This window comes from Anomaloglossus baeobatrachus, chromosome 9 (genome assembly GCF_048569485.1).
Source record: "Anomaloglossus baeobatrachus isolate aAnoBae1 chromosome 9, aAnoBae1.hap1, whole genome shotgun sequence".
Lineage (NCBI taxonomy): Eukaryota > Metazoa > Chordata > Amphibia > Anura > Aromobatidae > Anomaloglossus > Anomaloglossus baeobatrachus.
Genome location: NC_134361.1, coordinates 203,526,996 through 203,549,290, shown reverse-complemented (window position 1 = coordinate 203,549,290; position 22,295 = coordinate 203,526,996). Strand labels below are relative to the sequence as shown.

The 22,295-nt window shown below is 47.1% G+C and overlaps 1 protein-coding gene across 1 annotated transcript in view; it reads right to left on the bottom strand.

Annotated features, from left to right (window-relative positions):
• FOXP3 (forkhead box P3) overlaps window positions 1–22,295 on the bottom strand; it is an 84,766-nt gene that overhangs the window by 24,441 nt on the left and 38,030 nt on the right. Inside the window, exons 4-9 of the mRNA XM_075324281.1 lie at window positions 19,161–19,332; window positions 13,268–13,436; window positions 11,435–11,473; window positions 9,140–9,227; window positions 4,603–4,677; window positions 4,352–4,514 (exon numbers count right to left, since the gene is read on the bottom strand). Coding sequence (XP_075180396.1) covers window positions 4,352–4,514; window positions 4,603–4,677; window positions 9,140–9,227; window positions 11,435–11,473; window positions 13,268–13,436; window positions 19,161–19,332 — 706 coding nt within the window. The remainder of the gene's footprint in view (window positions 1–4,351; window positions 4,515–4,602; window positions 4,678–9,139; window positions 9,228–11,434; window positions 11,474–13,267; window positions 13,437–19,160; window positions 19,333–22,295) is intronic.

Genomic DNA, 22,295 nt, shown 5'->3' with positions numbered 1-22,295 from the left:
TCTTCCAAGTTTCAGCTCACTCTGAAGTTACAAAAAGGGAAATGCATTGTCTGTGCTCCTTGACCAGCCCACCATGTTCAGGGGGTAGGGGTCACACATCCTATCATCAATGGTTTGGTCCATCATAGGGCTCTGATATGTCTGCCAGCCACAGTAGATGAAGGGATCCCCTGCTGTGCAGAACAATGACTATTCCTTCACTGGCCAATGCAATTACAGACTAGATACACAACTCTGGATAGAAGACAACAGGCTATTTACATAATCACATTAGATGCCAAGACTGCAATTGTATGAGAGAGACACATTGAGACCAGTAGCTCCCCCAAAGAAATACATGAATTACAACTAATACAACCAGGGAAAAGTTACATGACATATTATACAAAAGAAATGACAGGGAAATATACATATAATGACATAGTATCACAGCATATACAGTGAGAGGGTAAATTACATCTTCACACATGCCCTCATCATCTCCCTGTTTGACTTCTGCAACCTCCTGCTCTGTGGCCTTGCTTCTAACAGTTTTGCACCCCTCCAATCTATTCTAAACTTTGCTGTCCGATTAATTCACCTCTTCCCTTGCTATTCCCTGGCCTCTCCACTCTGCCAATCCCTTCACTGGCTTCCCATTACCCAAATACTCTGGAACTCTCTACCCTAACATATCACCTACCGTGGAAACCTTCAAAAGGAACATGAAGACCCACCTCTTCCGACAAATTGCAGTAACCTTCAGTCCACTAAAATTTGCTGCAGTTCTACTTGCACCTACTGTATCCTCACCCATTCCCCTCATTCCTCTATACCGCTGCACGACCAGCTCTATCCTCACTACCGTATCCTCACCCATCCCCTTCGTTCCTCTATACCGCTGCATGACCGGCTCTACCCTCAATACTGTATCCTCACCCATCTCTTCATTCCTCTATACCACTGCACGACCAGTTCTGCCCTCACCTACCGTATCCTCACCCATCCCCCTCGTTCCTCTATACTGCTGCACGACCAGCTCTATCCTCACTACCATATCCTCACCCATCCCCTTCGTTCCTCTATACCACTGCACGACTAGCTCTGCCCTCACCTACCATATCCTCACCCATCCCCCTCGTTCATCTATACCGCTGCACGACCAGCTCTACCCTCACTACTGTATTCTCACCCATCACCCTCGTTCCTCTATACCGCTTCACGACCAGCTCTACCATCACCTACCGTATCCTCACCCATTACTTTTGTCCCTCTGTACTGCTGCATGACCAGCTGCACCCCCACTACCGTATCCTCATCCTTCCCCCTTGTTCCTCTATACTGCTGCCCGACCAGCTCTAACCTCACCTACTGTATTCTCACCCATCCCCTGTAGACTGTGAGCCCTCACGGGCAGGGACCTCTATCCTCCTCCTCCTCCTGTACCAGTCTGTGCCTTGTATTGTTGAAGATTATTATACTTGTTTTTATTATGTATAACCCTTTTCATTTGTAAAGCGCCATGGAATAAATGGCGCTATAATAATTATTATTGTCTTTCTCATAAGCCCCTGAGGAAGTTTTACGTGTTACTAAAGCAAATCGCACAATTACACCTCAGCCCCGGTGTATAACATCCTGCCCCTCGCCCTCGGTATATAATATCCGGCCCCTCGCCCCAGTGTATAACATTCATCCCTTCGCCACTCTCTATGCCTGTACTAGTATGTGAGAATGGCCGGTGGTGCAGAGCTCACAGATACCAGCGCAGTCATCTAATAGGAGCCACCAGTGTAACAAGTCCATTCATGACATAACTTCCCTCCTAAATCCTCCCCATCACCTGTGACTGATATTACTGAGAAGTGGAAGGAACCGCAGCAACTCAGCCATGAAGCGGAGACCCCCTAACGTTACAGAGCGTGGGGCCGAGTGCTGAGGAGCAGAGGGCAGAAAAGTCACCACCGCTCTGCTGACCCCATAACTGCAGAATCCAGACCTCCTCTGGTAACATCAGCACAAACACTGCGCCTGCCAGGAGCTTCATGGCCGAGGAGCTGCAGCCGCCGTACATCACCAAGCTCAATGCCGAGCCGTACATCACCAAGCACAATGCCGAGCCGTACATCACCAAGCACAATGCCGAGCCGTACATCACCAAGCACAATGCCGAGCCGTAAATCACCAAGCACAATGCCGAGCCGTACATCACCAAGTACAATGCCGAGCCGTACATCACCAAGTACAATGCCGAGCCGTACATCACCAAGTACAATGCCGAGCCGTACATCACCAAGCACAATGCCGAGCCGTACATCACCAAGCACAATGCCGAGCCGTACATCACCAAGCACAATGCCGAGCCGTACATCACCAAGCACAATACCGAGCCGTACATTACCAAGCTCAATGCCGAGCCGTACATCACCAAGCACAATGCCGAGCCGTACATCACCAAGCTCAATGCCGAGCCGTACATCACCAAGCACAATGCCGAGCCGTACATCACCAAGCACAATGCCGAGCCGTACATCACCAAGCACAATGCCGAGCCGTAAATCACCAAGCACAATGCCGAGCCGTACATCAACAAGTACAATGCCGAGCCGTACATCACCAAGTACAATGCCGAGCCGTACATCACCAAGTACAATGCCGAGCCGTACATCACCAAGCACAATGCCGAGCCGTACATCACCAAGCACAATGCCGAGCCGTACATCACCAAGCACAATGCCGAGCCGTACATCACCAAGCACAATGCCGAGCCGTACATCACCAAGCACAATGCCGAGCCGTACATCACCAAGCACAATGCCGAGCCATACATCACCAAGCTCACTGCTGAGCCGTACATCACCAAGCACAATGTTGAGCCATACATCACCAAGCACAATGCTGAGCCGTATATCACCAAGCACAATGCCGAGCATCGGATGGAGCCATGTAAGGTCACCACCACTAGACTCTGGAGCACTGGAAACGTGTTTGTGATCGATCACATTTTTCTATCCAGCATCAGATGGACAAGTCTGGGTTTGATTAATTCTAGAAGAACGTTACCTGCCTGACTGCATTGTGCCCCTGCACAGTTTGGTACAAACAATGTGTGATGCCCTGGACTAGTCAGGTCATCCCAGGTAGTCAACACCCAACACCACACCCCCTCCCGATTAGGTGACATCAGTCAAACTAAAAACCTTGTCACCACCCTCCAGGTTTGATGTCCACACCAGGGTGGCGGAGCCAGGTGGTTGACTCCGCCCACCGAGAAGTTCACAGGCCTGGAGGTGGGAAAACAGGGAGAGAAGTTTAAGTTCTGGAGGAGAGTAGTCTAGAGGAGGTGGAGAGCAGTCAAGTTCACGAGCAGTCCTGTGTCCAGGCCTGCCAAGAGACTACCGGGTGGCTGGGTCGGAGCCCAGTCACCATTGGAAGGAGGCAGACGGTGGTGGCCGCCTGCAGGAGCTGGGACTACAGCTGGTGGAACCGTAGGGACCAGGGTCGGACGGTGGCCCGCCGGTACCGAACCGGGGAGCCGATTGGAAACCGGAGCACCAGGAGGGGTACTCAGACCCAGTACAAAGCCCTGAACCGACGGGGTCGAGTCAAATCAACTGATTGCGGATTGGACTTTAGGACCTATCCCACACAAGTCCCGTTAGAAGACAACAGCCGAACCATACAGGGTAAAGCCACCGCCAAGGCATAGAGACCCAAAGGGCCAGCGTCTGCGGGAAAACGGGCTCCTACGGCATATACAAGTCGGGGAGCGGACTACCAGTGTCTAGGCATAGGAGTCAAACATTTACACACAGAGGTGCAGGAGAAAGGCGGAAACCACCAACCTATTCTGGGAGAAGCTGCAGCCGGCTGCGGGCCCCGTTCATCACTCCGTTTGGTTTACCAGAGACTCCGGTGTCTTGTGTCATAGTGAGTAAACCAGTGCCTTCGGGCCGCGCACCGCACCGCAACACTTCACCCTGCACCCCAGCCCTCGCCAACCGGGCCCCGGGACCAAGATTCCCTACCCACGGAGGGGTCAACACCTAGCTGCGCCATTACACCGCTCCCGGGAGCCCCCATACCTTCACCGCAGTGGTGGTGTCTACAATCACCACAACCCGTGGGTGACGTCATGAACTTACATCCCAAATCAAACCACCGCTGCCCCGGCCGTGGAAATCCTCACCCAAGTTCCCGCGTGTAGCGCCAGCTCCCTTGCAGAGCGATGTGACCCCCGGGTCCGTGAGAGGCTCGAGCCACCACCCGCAGTACGAGCACGGATCCGTGCGGCTCGGCGGTCGCAGCCGAGCCCGCGGGGCGGTACAAATGCACCGGTACAAAGAAATTATTCTTAAGTAATAATACCCACTCCCGTATATATTGTAACTGTTGCCCTCCATCATCTTTCTTCTTAAGGACAGCAGTCTGTGTGAGAATTCCTTGTGAAGTTGGACGGGGAGGTTGAGTCCAGGCCAAGGGGAGACTTCAGAATGATGGGATGGTTGGAGGATTAGTCCGCATTCTCTCGGCTTCTGCGCAAGATTACAAGACAGTTGTTGGTGAACCTCAAAGCCCTGACACTCGAGATTAGTATAAGTTAGAAGGAGCTTGTCTACTTACAGACATATGAACAGCACCGAGCTTTTCCATCATCAGGCTTTGCATCTCTTGAAGTCTTTGTTTCTCGACAGCAAGCTGTAATGAAGCATAAGATGTCAACCATACATGAGAATTTGATATGACTAAATCATATGCGCCACTCAATTCTGTCCTGGTCCAATGCCCACTGGGTCACCCACCCTAGAAAATCCAGTGGGTGTGCAAAATAAAGGTAGATATTGTATCAGCAGATTTTTATTGACTTTGTTTCTGATGATCAATGAGGGTCTTCTTGTAGCCACCTCACCCTTGAGGAACTTATACAGAAAATAACGCATTTTTCAAGAGAAGATGCTGCAGGAGCAGCTGACAGAATGACCATCAAGGGTCCTTCAAGGTCAGAAAAGCTTGATTTTAGGAATTTGGTGGGTGCTTTTACAATGGGCATAAGCTGTATTTAATGAACTTAATGAATGAAATTTAATGAAACGTAATGAAATTCTGACTCCAACTCAAAGGTATTTCCAGGGTCTGTACATTCCTTCACCCAGAATCTACAAAAACACTAGTGCATACACTCATTATCTCCCGCCTGGACAACTGCAACCTCCTACTTTTGTACCCCTACAATCTATCCTAAACTCTGCTGCTCGACTAATCCACCTCCCCCCGCTATTCCCCGGCCTCACCTCTTTGCCAATCTCTTCACTAGCTTCCCAGTGCCTAAAGACTCCATTTCAAAACACTACCCATGACATACAAAGCCATCTGTAGCGCCCCTGACTATATCGGGGTGCTACAGGGAACTGCATCCTGTCCTCCAGGGTGCAGGACCCAACCCCCATGGTCCCAGGTTCCCACTAACCGGTGTCACACCATCAGCACTACAAATCCCAACCACACCTCACATCAAACCTGTCAGACACACCAGTGGGCTGGTCAAGCTGGAGTAGGGCCACCCACTTAGGGGTCAGGCAGACTGGTGAGAGGGAGGAAGGAGGAGAGTATCCCTCAAAGAGTGAGGAGCTGGGAGTAGTAGCTCTCAGGGAGCGAGACCAAGGTTGGGTCACAGACGGTGGTCCGAGGCCACAGGAGTCGGGGACCTGTGGCTGTGGCATTGGAAAGGGTGCGACGGACATAGTCTAGGAGGACTGTCGGCATCAGAACCCCAAAAGAACTGACCTGTACCGAGCACAACGGGGTACAGGACCCTAGGTCAGGAGCAGGTTTATCCGTCCTAATAATTAACCTGGGAGCGAGCGTATCTGCATGAACTTCCCTAAGAGCTCAGAGATTGAAGGCATCAGTACAACACGGGGGATAGGGTTCTCCATAAAAAGCAGCCCAACTGAAATCCCAAGTGCCAGCCATCAAGAGCACAGCTGTCCTACACACAGGTAGCGGGCCCCAACAGCTTCATGCCAAGGGGCCACAACAGACAACTAAAATTGTGCACGGAGGCAGGATACGGACTATCAAGTGACACCGGTGGGAGCGGACACCTGGACGGGCTCCCCTGTAGAGACTGATGCAGAGTATTTGGTTTATCTTCAGTGTGAGTGTCTTCTTTATAATCCTTCCTCATCCTGCATCACGACTACCTGGAGTGAGTACCCTGTTCCCCTGCACCCTGCACTCCCAAATATCCCACACCAATACCTCAGAGGCCGGGGCCTTCCCTACCTGCAGAAGGATCGACACCTTGCTGCCCCACACCATCTGCCCCGGTACTCCTTCCAGCAGCGGCGGTACTCCCATTACCGCAACCCGCAGGTGGCGTCACGAACGTCTCCCCTGTAAATATCCCCTTCCAAGGATCGGAGTGTTATCCGAGCCCGGGTCCGGACCCCTCGAGCCACGACCACCCCGGATCTGAGCACCCCGGTCTGCGCCGGGGCGAAACACATCCACAACTTGTCTCCTCCATACATCTGTGACCTAGTCTCCAGGGACCTACCTGCACGCGACCTCCGATCCTCACAAGATCTTCTTCTCTACTCCCGTCTTATCTCCTCTTCCAGCAATCACATAAAAGATTTCTCACGTGCCTCCCACATACTCTGGAATGCTCTACCCCAACACATCAGACTCTCGTCTACCTTGGAAACCTTCAAAAGGAACCTGAAGACCCACCTCTTTCAACAAGCCTACAAGCTGCAGTAACCCTCAGACCACTGCAGCGCCACTCCACCAGCTCTACCCTCAACTACTGTACCTTCACCCATCCCCTGTAGACTGTGAGCTCTCGCGGGCAGGGTCGGATTCCTTGGACGACGTCGGATTCCTTGGACTACGTTGGGTTTTCTTTTTTTTTTCTTTAATAAATTGGTGACCCAGGGGAGTGTTGTTTTTTTTAAATAAAGTATTCTTGCATGTGTTTTTTTTCTTTTGACTAAGTGGGGGTGCCTGATAGACACCTCTCCATTACTAACATCAGGGCTTGATGCCAGCTGATATTACACAGCTGACATCACCCCCAAAAACCATTACCTCGATTTCCACCACACCAAGGCAATCAGGAAGAGCTGGGCATAGCGCGCCAGAATTGGTGCATCTATTGTCATCTGCCACTTCTAGGGCAGCTGCAGGCTGGCATTTTTAGGCTGGGAAGAGGCCAATAACCATGGGCCTTCCCAGCCTGATTATATCATCCCGCAGCTGTCTGCTTTACCTTTACTGGTTATCGGATTGCATTTGCCATTTTTCAACGCAAATGGAGCGAGGCCTCACAGTGTAACTGTTGTGTATCTGTCTACCTCTGCCTTCTCCATAGATTCTTATGGGTACCAACTGTCACCTCCTATCTAGGTAATGTGAAATCCTGTATTCATTGAATACAGGTGATAAAGATTTTACCCATGAATTAAGAGCCAAAGACACGTCCAGAAGGAGAAAGAAACAGATTTATTCGATAAGTTTTAGTAAAACGTTGCTTATTTAGTGCTATCATCTCTATATACACCGCGTGCAGATTTATTAGGCAAGTTGTATTGTAGCGGATTTTTTTTTATTATTAATCAACAACTATGTTCTCAATCAACCCAAAAGACTCATAAATATTAAAGCTTAATATTTTTGGAAGTTGGGGTGTTTTGTTTTTTTTTAGATTTGGCTATCTTAGGAGGGTATCTGTTTGTGCAGGTAACTATTACTGCGCAGAATTATTAGGCAACTTAATAAAAAACAAATATATTCCCATCTCACTTGTTTATTTTCACCAGTTAAACTAATATAACTGCACAAAATTTAGAAATAAACATTTCTGACATGCAAAACAAAACCCAAAAAATTAGTGACCAATATAGCCCCCTTTCTTTCTGATGACACTCCACAGCCTTCCATCCATAGATTCTGTCATTGCTTGATCTGTTTATGATCAACATTGCATGCAGCAGCCACCACAGCCTCCAGACACTGCTCTGAGAGGTGGACTGTTTTCCCTCCCTGTAGATCTTACATTTTATGAGGGACCACAGGTTCTCTATGGGGTTCAGATCAGGTGAACATGGGGGCCATGTCATTAGTTTTTCATCTTTTAGACCTTTACTGGCCAGCCACGCTGTGGAGTAGTTGGATGCATGTGATGTAGCATTGTCCTGCATGAAAATCATGTTTTTCTTGAACGATACCGACTTCTTCCTGTACCACTGCTTGAAGAAGTTGTCTTCCAGAAACTGGCAGTAGGTCTGGGAGTTGAGCTTCACTCAATCCTCAACCCGAAAAGGTCCCACAAGTTATCTTTGATGATACCAGCCCATACCAGTCCCCACCTCCACCTTGCTGGCGTCTGAGTCGGAGTGGAGCTCTCTGCCCATTACTGATCCAGCCTCTGGCCCATCCATCTGCCCATCAAGAGTCACTCTCATTTCATCAGTCCATAAAACCTTTGAAAACTCAGTCTTAAGATATTTCTTGGCCCAGTCTTGACGTTTTATCTTATGTTTCTTGGTCAGAGGTGGTGGTTTTTCAGCCTTCCTTACCTTGGCCATGTCCCTGAGTATGGCACACCTTGTGCTTTTTGATACTCCAGTAACGTTGCAGCTCTGAAATATGGCCAAACTGGTTGCAAATGGCATCTTGGCAGCTTCACGCTTGATTTTCCTCAATTCATGGGCAGTTATTTTGCGCCTTTTTTGCCCGACACGCTTCTTGCGACCCTGTTGGCTTTTTGCCATGAAACGCTTGATTGTTCGGTGATCGCGCTTCAAAAGTTTGGCAATTTCAAGACTGCTGCATCCCTCTGCAAGACATCGCACAATTTTGTGCTTTTCAGAGCCCGTCAAATCTCTCTTCTGACCCATTTTGCCAAAGGAAAGGAAGTTGCTTAATAAGCATGCACCCCTTATATAGGGTGTTGATGTCATTACACCGCACCCCTCCTCATTACAGAGAGGCACATCGCCTGATTTACTTAATTGGTAGTTGGCTCTCAGCCTATACAGTTTGGAGGAGGACAACATGTATAAAAAGGATCATGTGATCAAAATACTCATTTGCCTAATAATTCTGCACACAGTGTATGAAATTTTTCTTATGGAAGCTAATGCAGGTATCTCACCTGCTCTTCTAGATTGCGGACCACCTCCGTCTGGATGATCAATTTCATTTGGCTTTTGTCCTCCAGGTTATGATCATTGTGCAGGTGTCTGAATGGACAGAAGATATAATGAGAGCAATGACTATTAGAATACCGTATACACCCCTGTACGCGATTATTTGGATATTAGAGGTGCACATTTTGGTATTTATGTTCTGTTTTAGATATATTAGCCCTAATTTATTAAGCTGTTTATACCGGTTGTTGCCTAAACTGGGAGTCAAAAAGAAGTCCTATTATATGACCTGTGAAAATCCGTACCTGAAAAGCTGCTGGCCATCCGTAAAAGTCTTCTTACAGGCACAACCATACTGAAAAGGATTGATGGGATCAGTGCTATAAGAGAAAATACAAATGGGTGACCCAGTAATGTATCATAGAAGAGTTATATTATATCCCAGCACTGCGAAGGTTACACCAGCGCGAAAATTGCTAAGTCCCAGTGCAACATGGCCTCGAATGATTGTCAATGTGGTCACGTTGCGGCATATGATACAGCAGAATGACAATGCAACTGCAATACGTTGTGGAGTTTTGGTCACAAGTTGTCCTTTTTACCATCAATAATCCCATTATGACTTCCTTGTGATCTGTTTCCGATATTGGTGGGGTTTTTTACAGCAAATTTAACCTCTTAACACTCACCTCAGGCTGATCACTGCACTCCCTAACGTCCCTGGATAGGTCCATTCGCCGATCACGTGCCTAGGCCCTCACGGACCCTGAGCTCACATTGACTAGTGAAAGCCACAAAGACACTAGTCTCGCTACTGCAAAATTACAACACTAAGTAGGAGAGACAAGGAGGTGGGAAACACACAACAAATAACACTCCAGCAGGAACTTCTCAGCTGCAACTGAAGCGACACCTCAGCTTTCTCCAGAGACTAGCTCCTTCCAAGTAGCTCACCCTGACTAGTGAAAGCCAGCAAGACACTAGTCTCGTCTGCAAAAAGACAACATAAATTTGAGAGACAAAGTGGTGGGAAACACACAACAAATAACACTCCAGCTGGAACTTCTCAGCTGCAACTGAAGCAACAACTCCGCTTTCTCCATAGACTAGCTCCTTCCAAGTAGCTCACCCTGACCAGTGAAAGTTAGTAAGACACTAGTCTCGCTACTGCAAAAAGACAACATAAAGTAGAGAGACAAAGAGGTGGGGAAACACAAAACAAATAACACTCCAACAGGAGCTTCTCAGCTGCAACTGAAGCAACAACTCAGCATTCTCCAGAGACTAGCTCCATCCAAGTAGCTCACCCTGACTAGTGAAAGTCAGCAAGACACTAGTCTCGTCTGCAAAAAGACAATATAAATTTGAGAGACAAAGTGGTGGGAAACACACAACAAATAACACTCCAGCTGGAACTTCTCAGCTGCAACTGAAGCAACAACTCAGCCTTCTCCATAGACTAGCTCCTTCCAAGTAGCTCACCCTGACTAGTGAAAGAGAACAAGACACTAGTCTCGCTACTGCAAAAAGACAACATAAAGTAGAGAGACAAAGAGGTGGGGAAACACAAAACAAATAACACTCCAACAGGAACTTCTCAGCTGCAACAGAAGCAACAACTCAGCATTCTCCAGAGACTAGCTCCTTCCAAGTAGCTCACCATGTCAAGGGAAAGCCAGCAAGACAGTAGTCTCGCTACTGCAAAAAGACAACACAAAGTAGAGAGACAAAGAGGTGGGAAACACAAAACAAATAACACTTCAGCAGGAACTTCTCAGCTGCAACTGAAGCAACAACTCAGCTTCTCCATAGACTGGCTCCTTCCAACTGGACAGCATAGGTATGAGCTATAGCCAGCATAGGGAAGAGTGAAGAGTGGCTACTTATAGCAGAAGGGATAGGCTGCAGCTGAGATTAAAACTACCTGTTAGATCACTGCAGGACAGAAAATAACCTTAACCCTTCCAGTCCTGGAAGGAATTAAATACGCTCCAACTCAGGGTACTAAAGTGGATCTGCAATCAACAGCAGTGTGACCATCTGATCCCAGATCCCCTCTAGATCACATTAGGCTGTGACACACTCAGGATTGTAATGTATGAGTAAATTCTAGACAAATCACACAGATCATGCAACGTTTCTGAGACTTGATGTCATGTGACCAAAATCGCCATCTTGTCCCTTAGATTTAGGATTGATGTTAATTTCACTAGAAGGAAAAGTCAAACTGAAAAAAGGTCTAAAAATTATCAGTGTAAAATATATTTTAAATGTATTGCCCCATAACCAAGTGTTATCACCTCCCCATAGGATGAATAATACACTCTTCAACATTGAAATTCCACACCAAGAAGCAGAAATTGAGGAATTATGGAAATCACAGGATGGACATATTACTGATATGCACATGATGAAAAAAATGGAAATAACATTTTCAAAACCTCTGGATTTATTCAGTATGGAGTATGAGTACTATGCACAGAAATCCCTGCAAACCTCAGCTGTTATTGGTGAGGCTATTAGGGATTATGTGAGGAATGATCTGTTGCCCTGAAGGCACTTGGGCAAATCATCAAGATCCGCTGCTGGCAGCTCCCTTTGTAACTGCCGACTAATGACATTCCAAATGTGCTCATTGGGAGACAAGTCTGGAGACGCTGCAGCCCTGGTTTCACATTTCGGCCGCCCAGGCTGCTCACAGTACCACGAGCAACATATATGGCCTGATGTAATCTTGTTGAAAAATGTCTCCTGAGTAGAGATGAGCAGATTTGCCGGTTTGCATGTTTTTTCCTCGATCTATAAGTTATTCTCAACAAATTGAATGTCCCTTATTATGCTCTAAAGTCTCTTTAGAGCCCAGAGCATAATAATCGTAATATGCAAAAATAATAAAAATCTTTATGCTCACGTCTTCAGCCCCTCATGTGCTCACCAATGCCCGTATAGTCCTTGTCGCATGTTCGTATAGGCATTGGCAGCACTGAAATCCTGGGGGCTTTAGTCACTCCCCTGGCCTTCCATGTGTGCTGCTGCCTTCTCCTGCTCTCAAGGCCTGTGCACGCAGCTTAGGTCTCCCGGGAGTGTGTTTAGGGTGCGCGCGCACACACACCTGCCCTACTCTTAAAGGGCCTGAGCGCCACTTCCAGGAAATTCCTCTAAGCCTCTGGCTAAGAGGCCCTATGTATTTAAGGCACCCTCCCATTAGGGGAGAATCCTGCACAACACCTTGAGTTAGTCAGTGTCCTGTCTGTCTAGCTAGTTGTCAGGTCCCATTATCCCTGTGTCTGTCACCCTTACCTGAGTCTGCCTTCCCATACCTATCTGCCCCTGCCGTGCCCACCACGCCTATCCGTATCTGCCTGCCTGTCTGCCCCTGTCATCTCACCTGTACCTGAGATTGTCTCCTGTCCTGGGAGTCAGCTGCCACAGTCCCCGGTCACTGCCCTGGGATTGGTACCTGGCGTCCAGCTCGCGGTGGGCGCTTAGTTAAGCCCCTCCACTAAACGGTAAGCACAGGAGCCCCCTGTGGTCCAGTGGGTCCACTAATCTCACTCGCTGCCCCTACACCGGCTACGAGAGTTACACTGCGCCAAGTCATTTGGGTTTGCTAGGCCTGGGAGGGCTCTATACATGTGCCAGCAAAGGTCGTGGCCCATGACATCACAGCACACCTAGAAGCCTAGGCCCTCAGCATTTCAGTGCCATCAACACTGATCTGAAGATGCACGGTAGCCGGAACCCTCTATTCTTTACTCCTGGTACATTAACAGCTCTGCGTTACACTAATTTATTTGTGGAATCAGTCGTCCTGCCAGATCTCCAAAGTGTCCAAGAAGACATTTTTCAACATGACAATTCTGAGCAGCCTGAATGACCTAAATGTCCTACCATGGCCTGCAGCGTTTCTCTCGTCTGGTAGATCTGTTCGTCAGTTGTAAAGGTAGCTGCCAGCAGCGGATCTTGATGATTGTGTTATTAATGTACTAACTGTTCAATATCTGACTAATGGAATGGTTATCACAAATGCTCCAAATGTTTTATATATACCTAGGAGTTTAGTCCCCTGTTGTCAGGATTATTGGGGTCTCGGCAGCCTCATTTGCAAGATTATTCTTTATCTAACTACTGACCTGTCCTTATTCGGGCCTTCATTGGAGGATTTCTTTTGGGATCTTTCTGTATTTGAGGATAGTTCCTGTACATAGGCAGGCACTGTACTTTTCTTGCTAACAGGATCTTCTTCACCTTTTCCGAAGCCTGATTCATGTTGGGCCCAGCCCAGACCGGCACGATTGAATCCTGTGACAACATAATCACATTGAGTACATGTTGTCAGGGTCAGACTTGGTGAAAGTCAAGGGAGGATCAAAGATTTCCCAGATTTAAGGTGTGTGTGCTTCATATTTTAGTTCACCTGCCATTCAATTCTTACTTCCCTGAGGGCTTATCATGTTTAATCTCTAAGAAACACCTACCAAAGAGATATAATCCGCTTTACAAATAAACCGTTCTTCCAGTATAGATTCATTAAAGGGAAACTAACATAGTTCTCAAAAGTATTATTACCTAGACATCATCAATGCCTTATGTATGGTAGAAATTAAAGAGGTACCAATTGACCGGTGTCTGTGCACCTTTGCCACTTTGACCTCAGCGAGGGCCTATTTAGAGGTTATACCAGAAGCTGTATACTTGAGAAGACCAAGGAAAAATGAGAGGCTGACCTGGGCCCAAATGAGGAGGGCCAGTGGCAAGAAATCTTGGGGACAAAAACCCAACTAGCATTGAGTGAAGCTCATGGATGATCACACAGAGTCTATAAAACCTCTGTTCAAGATTGGTTTATGTGACTCCTCCATGGGTAATAGGTGCAAAAACCAGGCTACCATCTTGATAGACATGTTGTGTAGACAAGGGTGATGATGAACCATTGTCCATTTTTAACTATCCCATACATGTGTAAGATGGAGGATCTTCCAAATTGATAAAACTGGATGTGGACAAGACATGGTTTATGTCCAGAAGGCTCAAACATGGTTACAAGAGCAGCCACCGTCCTACAAGGAATTTATAAATTAAATTAAGTGGGAAAATATGTTTATCCGAGAAGAAATTTTGGAAGGAAGTTTGAAAATCTATGGTCAACTTGGTTGGAACACTTGGGTTTCGCTCACAAACATGTCGCGCTGATCCCTTCTTATATCTCTCTTGTCCTTTGCCGGTAGGGTTGGTAGACCTGGATTTGGCAGTCGAGTGACATATGCACGTATGGTGGTGACATATGTATATCTCTGTCTACTGAATATTGTTAAACTGGAATGTTTACGTTCATAGCTCTTTGATTGCAAAAGTAAAGGTGGGACAGAAAAAAAGGAGAAAAATGGGAGGCTGACCTGGGCCCAAATGAAGAGGGCCAGTGGCACGAAATCTTTGGAAAAACCCAACTAGCATTGAGTAAAGGTCACGGATGATGACACAGAGTATATAAACCTCTGTTCAAGATTGGGTTATGTGACTACTCCATGGATAATAGGTGCAAAAAGCAGGCTACCATCTTGATAGACATGTTGTGTAGACAAGAGTGATGAACCCTTGACCATTTTGACCTATCTCATACATATGTGTACTTGGCTAGATGTAGGATCTTCCTAATTGATAAAACTGTCTGTGGCCAAGACACAATTCATGTCCAGAAGGCTCAAACATTGCTACAAGGAATTTTTAAATGAAATTAAAAATATGTTTATCTGAGAAAAAATTTTGGAAGGAAGTTTGAGAATCCTATAGTCAACTTGGTTGGATCACTTGGGTTTTCAACTCTGTGAACCTGACCAGGACCTGAGTTTACCCTTTCATAAACAGGTTGCATTGAACATCCCTTCTTGTACCTCTCCTGCACTCTGCACAGTAGGGTTGGTAGACCATAATTTGGCGGTTGAGTGACATATTTATGTATGATGATGACATATATGGACAAAACAGAATTCATTATCTTTCCTCCTCCTTATTCAACCCATGCAACAAGCCTATCCATCAAAGTTGATGGCTGTTCACTCTCCTCAGTCTAACAAGCTCGTTGCCTCGGAATAACCCCTCGAATCTGCTCTATTCTTCAAGCCACACATCCAAGCTCTTTTCACCCCATGCCGACTGCAACTCGGATTCGTAGTTTCCTTAACCAAGAATCAGCAAAAACATTGGTGCATGCCCTCATCATCTCCCACCTCGACAACTGCAACCTCCTGCTCTGTGGCCTCCCTTCCAACACACTTGCGCCCCTCCAATCTATCCTAAATTCTTCGGCCTGATTAATCCACCTGTCCCCTTGCTATACCCTGGCCTCGCCACTCAGCCAATCCCTTCACTGGCTTCCCATTGCCCATAGACTCCAGTTCAAAACACTAACCATGACATACAAAGCCATCCACAACCTGTCTCCTCCTTACATATGTGACCTAATTTCCCGGTTGCTACCTGCACGCAACCTCATATCCTCACAAGAACTCCTTCTCTACTCCTCTCTTATCTCCTTGTCCCACAATCGCGTACACGATTTCTCCTGTGCATCCCCCATACTCTGGAATGCTCTACCCCAACATATCAGACTCTCGCCTACTGTGGAAAGCTTCAAAAGGAACCTGAAGACCCACCACTTCCAACAAGCCTACAACCTACAATAACCCTCAGACCAGTACACACGCTCATAGAGGTGACAGCTCTCTAGGTGGGACAATTTTTTTTATAAAAAAATATATATTTTCAATAAAAAGTTATCTAAATAAAAATGAGGTATCAACTTGACACAAATGGGTGAGGTTCGAATGTAAATTTCGATATGGTAACATGAATTTGACCTTAGGTCTCGTTGTGGTGATGTCTTATAGTTCCAAAGCATTTCTTTATCAAAGTGAATCTTCCTTGCTATATTTTAGGGAAACATATTAGTATGATATACAGTGATCCATATAAATGGATGTAATTTTTCAACCTACAAAGTCTTCTAAAGAGAAAAATGTCACAGCATATCGATGATAATGTTACTTGGACATGATAGTGGAGGTTAATTCACAGTACACCAAATAGAATACTATAAAACACGATAACATGGTGGCGGGTATTTATCGCAGCAGTGGTGTAAACATGGATGTGCCACAAGTCTTATTAGGCATTCCAGGGACAGCTTTACTGATAGCTGGACAGACGTCTGTTTGTTTGACACATGGTCAGTGTGTGGAGGTTATAAAACCTCCAGGAAAAAACCTCTGAGAGAAAGGTTGGATATATTGATTGTGATCAGTGTGCGCTGGGATTTGTGTACTCTGGTACCTGTAGTGCCACAAGTCTTATTAGGGCATTCCAGGGACAGATTTACGGATAGCTGAAGAGACATCTGTTTGACACATGGTCAGTGTGTGAAGGTTATGATACCTCCAGGAACAAACCTCTGAGAGAAGGGTTGGATATACTGACTGTGGTCAATGTGTGCTGGGACTTGTGTACTCTGGTACCTATAGTGCCTCAAGTCTTTTTAGAGCATTCCAGGGACAGGTTTACGGATAGCTGGAGAGACGTCTGTTTGTTTGACACATGGTCAGTGTGTGGAGGTTATGATACCTCCAGGAACAAATCTCTGAGAGAAGGGTTGGATATACTGATTGTGGTCAGTGTGGGCTGGGACTTGTGTACTCTGGTACCTGTTGTGCCACAAGTCTTATTAGGGGATTCCAGGGACAGATTTATGGATAACTGGAGAGGCGGGCTGGTCTGGCTATCCACATACCCACACATGGGTGTGTCTTATGTTTTTAAAATGGTGTCTGTTTGTTTGACACATGGTCAGTGTGGGGAGGCTGAGATACCTCCAGGAGCGAACCTCTGAGAGAGAGGTTGGATATATTGTCAGTGTGTGTTGGGCATTGTGTACTGGACTGTCACTGCATTGCAAGTTCCTGCATTGAAAGGCAATTTATTTTCTGTATTGGTGGCATGCTTTATGAGTTTTAATAAAGCAACCTGGATGTTTTATTCAAAATGCAGATGCAGTGACAACAGAAAAGTATGCAGACAGTGTTAATATTAGCAGCGCCATTACTTTTGCTGAAGACATGAATGATAATGTGATGATATCACTGGAAATAAGATCAGAAAAGAAATATCACAGTGATCAAACTACTTCTAAACTAATGGCTGAAGTCCAAACATTACAAATGTACAGATACAACCAAACACAGATATAGAAATGAGGCATCCAACAAGAGAAAGAAAGGTAACCCGCCTGTATGTCTCTTAGATAAATCAAGCAAAGGCAATGCATATGAACCCACATATCTCAGCTATGCAGAGAGAGACGTTACAGAGTAATAAAAAAGATAGGTCTAATAGAATAAGCCCTAGTTGTTGAGAAGGCGTGTTGGAGTAATAGTAACAGCCGTGTGTCACGCAAGTTATAGGAAAAGTACCACACATACGACGACAGGAAAGGGAAACCGTGTGTCTAGGGAAGGAGGAGATGGTGACCCCCTGACCAAGTCTTCCGCAGGCCCCCGGCTCCCTTGACTACTGTAGATAGGTTCCACAACTATGCGCCGAGCAGGATACCTGGTCCTGGCTGACCCTAAGCCGGGTCCTAGGTAAGGAACTGATGCGATAAGTGCTTAGTCAACCCACTAAGTTCTAAAGAAGACACAGGGATAACCAACTAGGGGAATATCCTAGACAGGTTTCTCACCTATGCGCCAAGCAGGATATTTGGCCATGGCTGGCCCTGAACTGGGCCCTAGGTAAGGAACGGATGGGATGAGCGCTTAGTCAATCCTACTAAGCTCTAAAGAAGACACGGGGATGACAAACAGGGGGAATATCCTAGACAAGTTTCTCACCTATGCGCCGAGAAGGATACTGGCCATGGCTGGCCCTGAACTGGGCCCTAGATAAGTAACGGATGGAATGAGTGCTTAGTCAACCCTACTAAGCTCTAAAGAAGACACGGGGATAACAAACAGGGGGAATACCCTAGATAGGTTTCTCACCTATGCACCGAGCATGATACCTGGCCCTGGCTGACCCTGAACTGGGCCCTAGGTAAGGAACGGATGGGATGAGCGCTTAGTCAACCCCACTAAGCTCTAAAGAAGAGACAGGGATAATAAAGAGGGGGAAATACTCTAGATAGGTATCTCACCTATGCGCCGAGCAGGATACCTGGCCCTGGCTGACCCTGAACTGGGCCCTAGGTAAGGAACAGATTGAATGAGCACTTAGTCAACCCCACTAAGTCTAAAGAAGACATAGGGATAACAAACAGGGGAAAAGTGAACAAATAACTTATCTCCAAATAAGACTGAGGGAGAGGAACGGCAACAAACAACCAACGTTTCTTCAGATGAACGCAATCCGACAGTTTGCATCCAAAGCCTGTATAGGATTATAACTCTATCACTAGCAAACATCAAGGGGAAATGTGGGTATTCAAGGACACAAGGGAAGGCGATGATAATTAACAGATGAAAAGTGAGGATATCCGCAGGGACCTAAAGGGAAAAGGATTAACCCCAAGCAGAGAAGATACATAGGATACCATTTACACCACAGCAGGAAGAATAGAATGTCAGGGAGTAGTTTGTGTAGCCAAACACTGTGACCTTCTACAGCCAGACACCACAGGACTGTCTGTCAATCGTGACACACCAGTGACACTGTGATGATGTGCTGTATGTCCCAAGTAAAACTGTTCATTTTGATTGTGATTTTGCTGAAATCTGCAACAGATACAACATTGTGAGAGTTGTACTTTTGCAGTAACAGTGGTCTGTGGCTCTCCAGTGGTTGCAAAATAGAAACTCAATAACACTCATGGGTCAGCATGGTGGCTCAGTGGTTGGCACCCAGCACTAGGTTCCTGGGTTTAAATCCCACCAAGGACAACATCCCAGTCCAGTTTGTGCATATATGTCAGCTGGTACCACCTCGATCCATACACTGGTTGAACACCCACTTACATGGTCATAGCTGCGCCGCACTCACCTGGAGGCATCGGGTGCCCTTGTTTGGGTTTGTTTATTACTTGAAAATATCTTGAAGGATGCAGGTTTGGTATTGATGATGATGATGATGATGATGAAGATGATGATGAAGATGACGGCAATGATGATGGCAAATGCAACACAGGAGACTGAGAAGAAGACTCTCTGGTGATCTAAGAGAAAAATGAGAGGAAATTTGTAGTACTATCCCCCTCCTTTCTCAAAAAAAGAAGGCTTTGGCTGTTTCGAACATTCACTTTCTGCAAGATGGTCTCCTGAAGGAACACCAATCACTGGTTGACCTCTAGTGATCAACTGTGATCTGTACAGGAACCGGGTAGCAGTTGTTCAGAATCCCTGCAGCGCCCCCGCAGGGCAACTGAAGTATTACACACTTTATATTCAAATTAATGGACTGTTTATGTAATGGGTTCCGTCAGTGTATGAGATATGTTGATCTCCCTAAGGTCAACAATGCTTGCTTAAGTAGTCTTTTACTAGGCATTGCCCCCACTAGCCAGATTCCTACTCCACACTGATGAGGGGCAAATACCCCGAAACGGCTGTCTGTGGATGGATACCATGTTTGGTATAGGTGGTCTCCTTGACTGGAGACTGCCCTTCCCGTGGTTGTTCCTTCCCGGTGAAAGACCTGGCTAGTTTCCTGCCAGCGTTGAGAAACACGTGATGGTGTCTCCGCGGCTTTCTTATTTGCATACTTCCCAGGGGGCAATGCTCTAGAATCACTGCGTTGAGAAACACGTGATGGTGTCTCCGCAGTGGATATGTTGATCTCCCTAAGGTCAACAATGCTTGCTTAAGTAGTCTTTTACTAGGCATTGCCCCCACTAGCCAGATTCCTACTCCACACTGATGAGGGGCAAATACCCCGAAACGGCTGTCTGTGGATGGATACCATGTTTGGTATAGGTGGTCTCCTTGACTGGAGACTGCCCTTCCCGTGGTTGTTCCTTCCCGGTGAAAGACCTGGCTAGTTTCCTGCCAGCGTTGAGAAACACGTGATGGTGTCTCCGCGGCTTTCTTATTTGCATACTTCCCAGGGGGCAATGCTCTAGAATCACTGCGTTGAGAAACACGTGATGGTGTCTCCGCAGTGGATATGTTGATCTCCCTAAGGTCAACAATGCTTGCTTAAGTAGTCTTTTACTAGGCATTGCCCCCACTAGCCAGATTCCTACTCCACACTGATGAGGGGCAAATACCCCGAAACGGCTGTCTGTGGATGGATACCATGTTTGGTATAGGTGGTCTCCTTGACTGGAGACTGCCCTTCCCGTGGTTGTTCCTTCCCGGTGAAAGACCTGGCTAGTTTCCTGCCAGCGTTGAGAAACACGTGATGGTGTCTCCGCGGCTTTCTTATTTGCATACTTCCCAGGGGGCAATGCTCTAGAATCACTGCGTTGAGAAACACGTGATGGTGTCTCCGCAGTGGATATGTTGATCTCCCTAAGGTCAACAATGCTTGCTTAAGTAGTCTTTTACTAGGCATTGCCCCCACTAGCCAGATTCCTACTCCACACTGATGAGGGGCAAATACCCCGAAACGGCTGTCTGTGGATGGATACCATGTTTGGTATAGGTGGTCTCCTTGACTGGAGACTGCCCTTCCCGTGGTTGTTCCTTCCCGGTGAAAGACCTGGCTAGTTTCCTGCCAGCGTTGAGAAACACGTGATGGTGTCTCCGCGGCTTTCTTATTTGCATACTTCCCAGGGGGCAATGCTCTAGAATCACTGCGTTGAGAAACACGTGATGGTGTCTCCGCAGTGGATATGTTGATCTCCCTAAGGTCAACAATGCTTGCTTAAGTAGTCTTTTACTAGGCATTGCCCCCACTAGCCAGATTCCTACTCCACACTGATGAGGGGCAAATACCCCGAAACGGCTGTCTGTGGATGGATACCATGTTTGGTATAGGTGGTCTCCTTGACTGGAGACTGCCCTTCCCGTGGTTGTTCCTTCCCGGTGAAAGACCTGGCTAGTTTCCTGCCAGCGTTGAGAAACACGTGATGGTGTCTCCGCGGCTTTCTTATTTGCATACTTCCCAGGGGGCAATGCTCTAGAATCACTGCGTTGAGAAACACGTGATGGTGTCTCCGCAGTGGATATGTTGATCTCCCTAAGGTCAACAATGCTTGCTTAAGTAGTCTTTTACTAGGCATTGCCCCCACTAGCCAGATTCCTACTCCACACTGATGAGGGGCAAATACCCCGAAACGGCTGTCTGTGGATGGATACCATGTTTGGTATAGGTGGTCTCCTTGACTAGAGACTGCCCTTCCCGTGGTTGTTCCTTCCCGGTGAAAGACCTGGCTAGTTTCCTGCCAGCGTTGAGAAACACGTGATGGTGTCTCCGCGGCTTTCTTATTTGCATACTTCCCAGGGGGCAATGCTCTAGAATCACTGCGTTGAGAAACACGTGATGGTGTCTCCGCAGTGGATATGTTGATCTCCCTAAGGTCAACAATGCTTGCTTAAGTAGTCTTTTACTAGGCATTGCCCCCACTAGCCAGATTCCTACTCCACACTGATGAGGGGCAAATACCCCGAAACGGCTGTCTGTGGATGGATACCATGTTTGGTATAGGTGGTCTCCTTGACTGGAGACTGCCCTTCCCGTGGTTGTTCCTTCCCGGTGAAAGACCTGGCTAGTTTCCTGCCAGCGTTGAGAAACACGTGATGGTGTCTCCGCGGCTTTCTTATTTGCATACTTCCCAGGGGGCAATGCTCTAGAATCACTGCGTTGAGAAACACGTGATGGTGTCTCCGCAGTGGATATGTTGATCTCCCTAAGGTCAACAATGCTTGCTTAAGTAGTCTTTTACTAGGCATTGCCCCCACTAGCCAGATTCCTACTCCACACTGATGAGGGGCAAATACCCCGAAACGGCTGTCTGTGGATGGATACCATGTTTGGTATAGGTGGTCTCCTTGACTGGAGACTGCCCTTCCCGTGGTTGTTCCTTCCCGGTGAAAGACCTGGCTAGTTTCCTGCCAGCGTTGAGAAACACGTGATGGTGTCTCCGCGGCTTTCTTATTTGCATACTTCCCAGGGGGCAATGCTCTAGAATCACTGCGTTGAGAAACACGTGATGGTGTCTCCGCAGTGGATATGTTG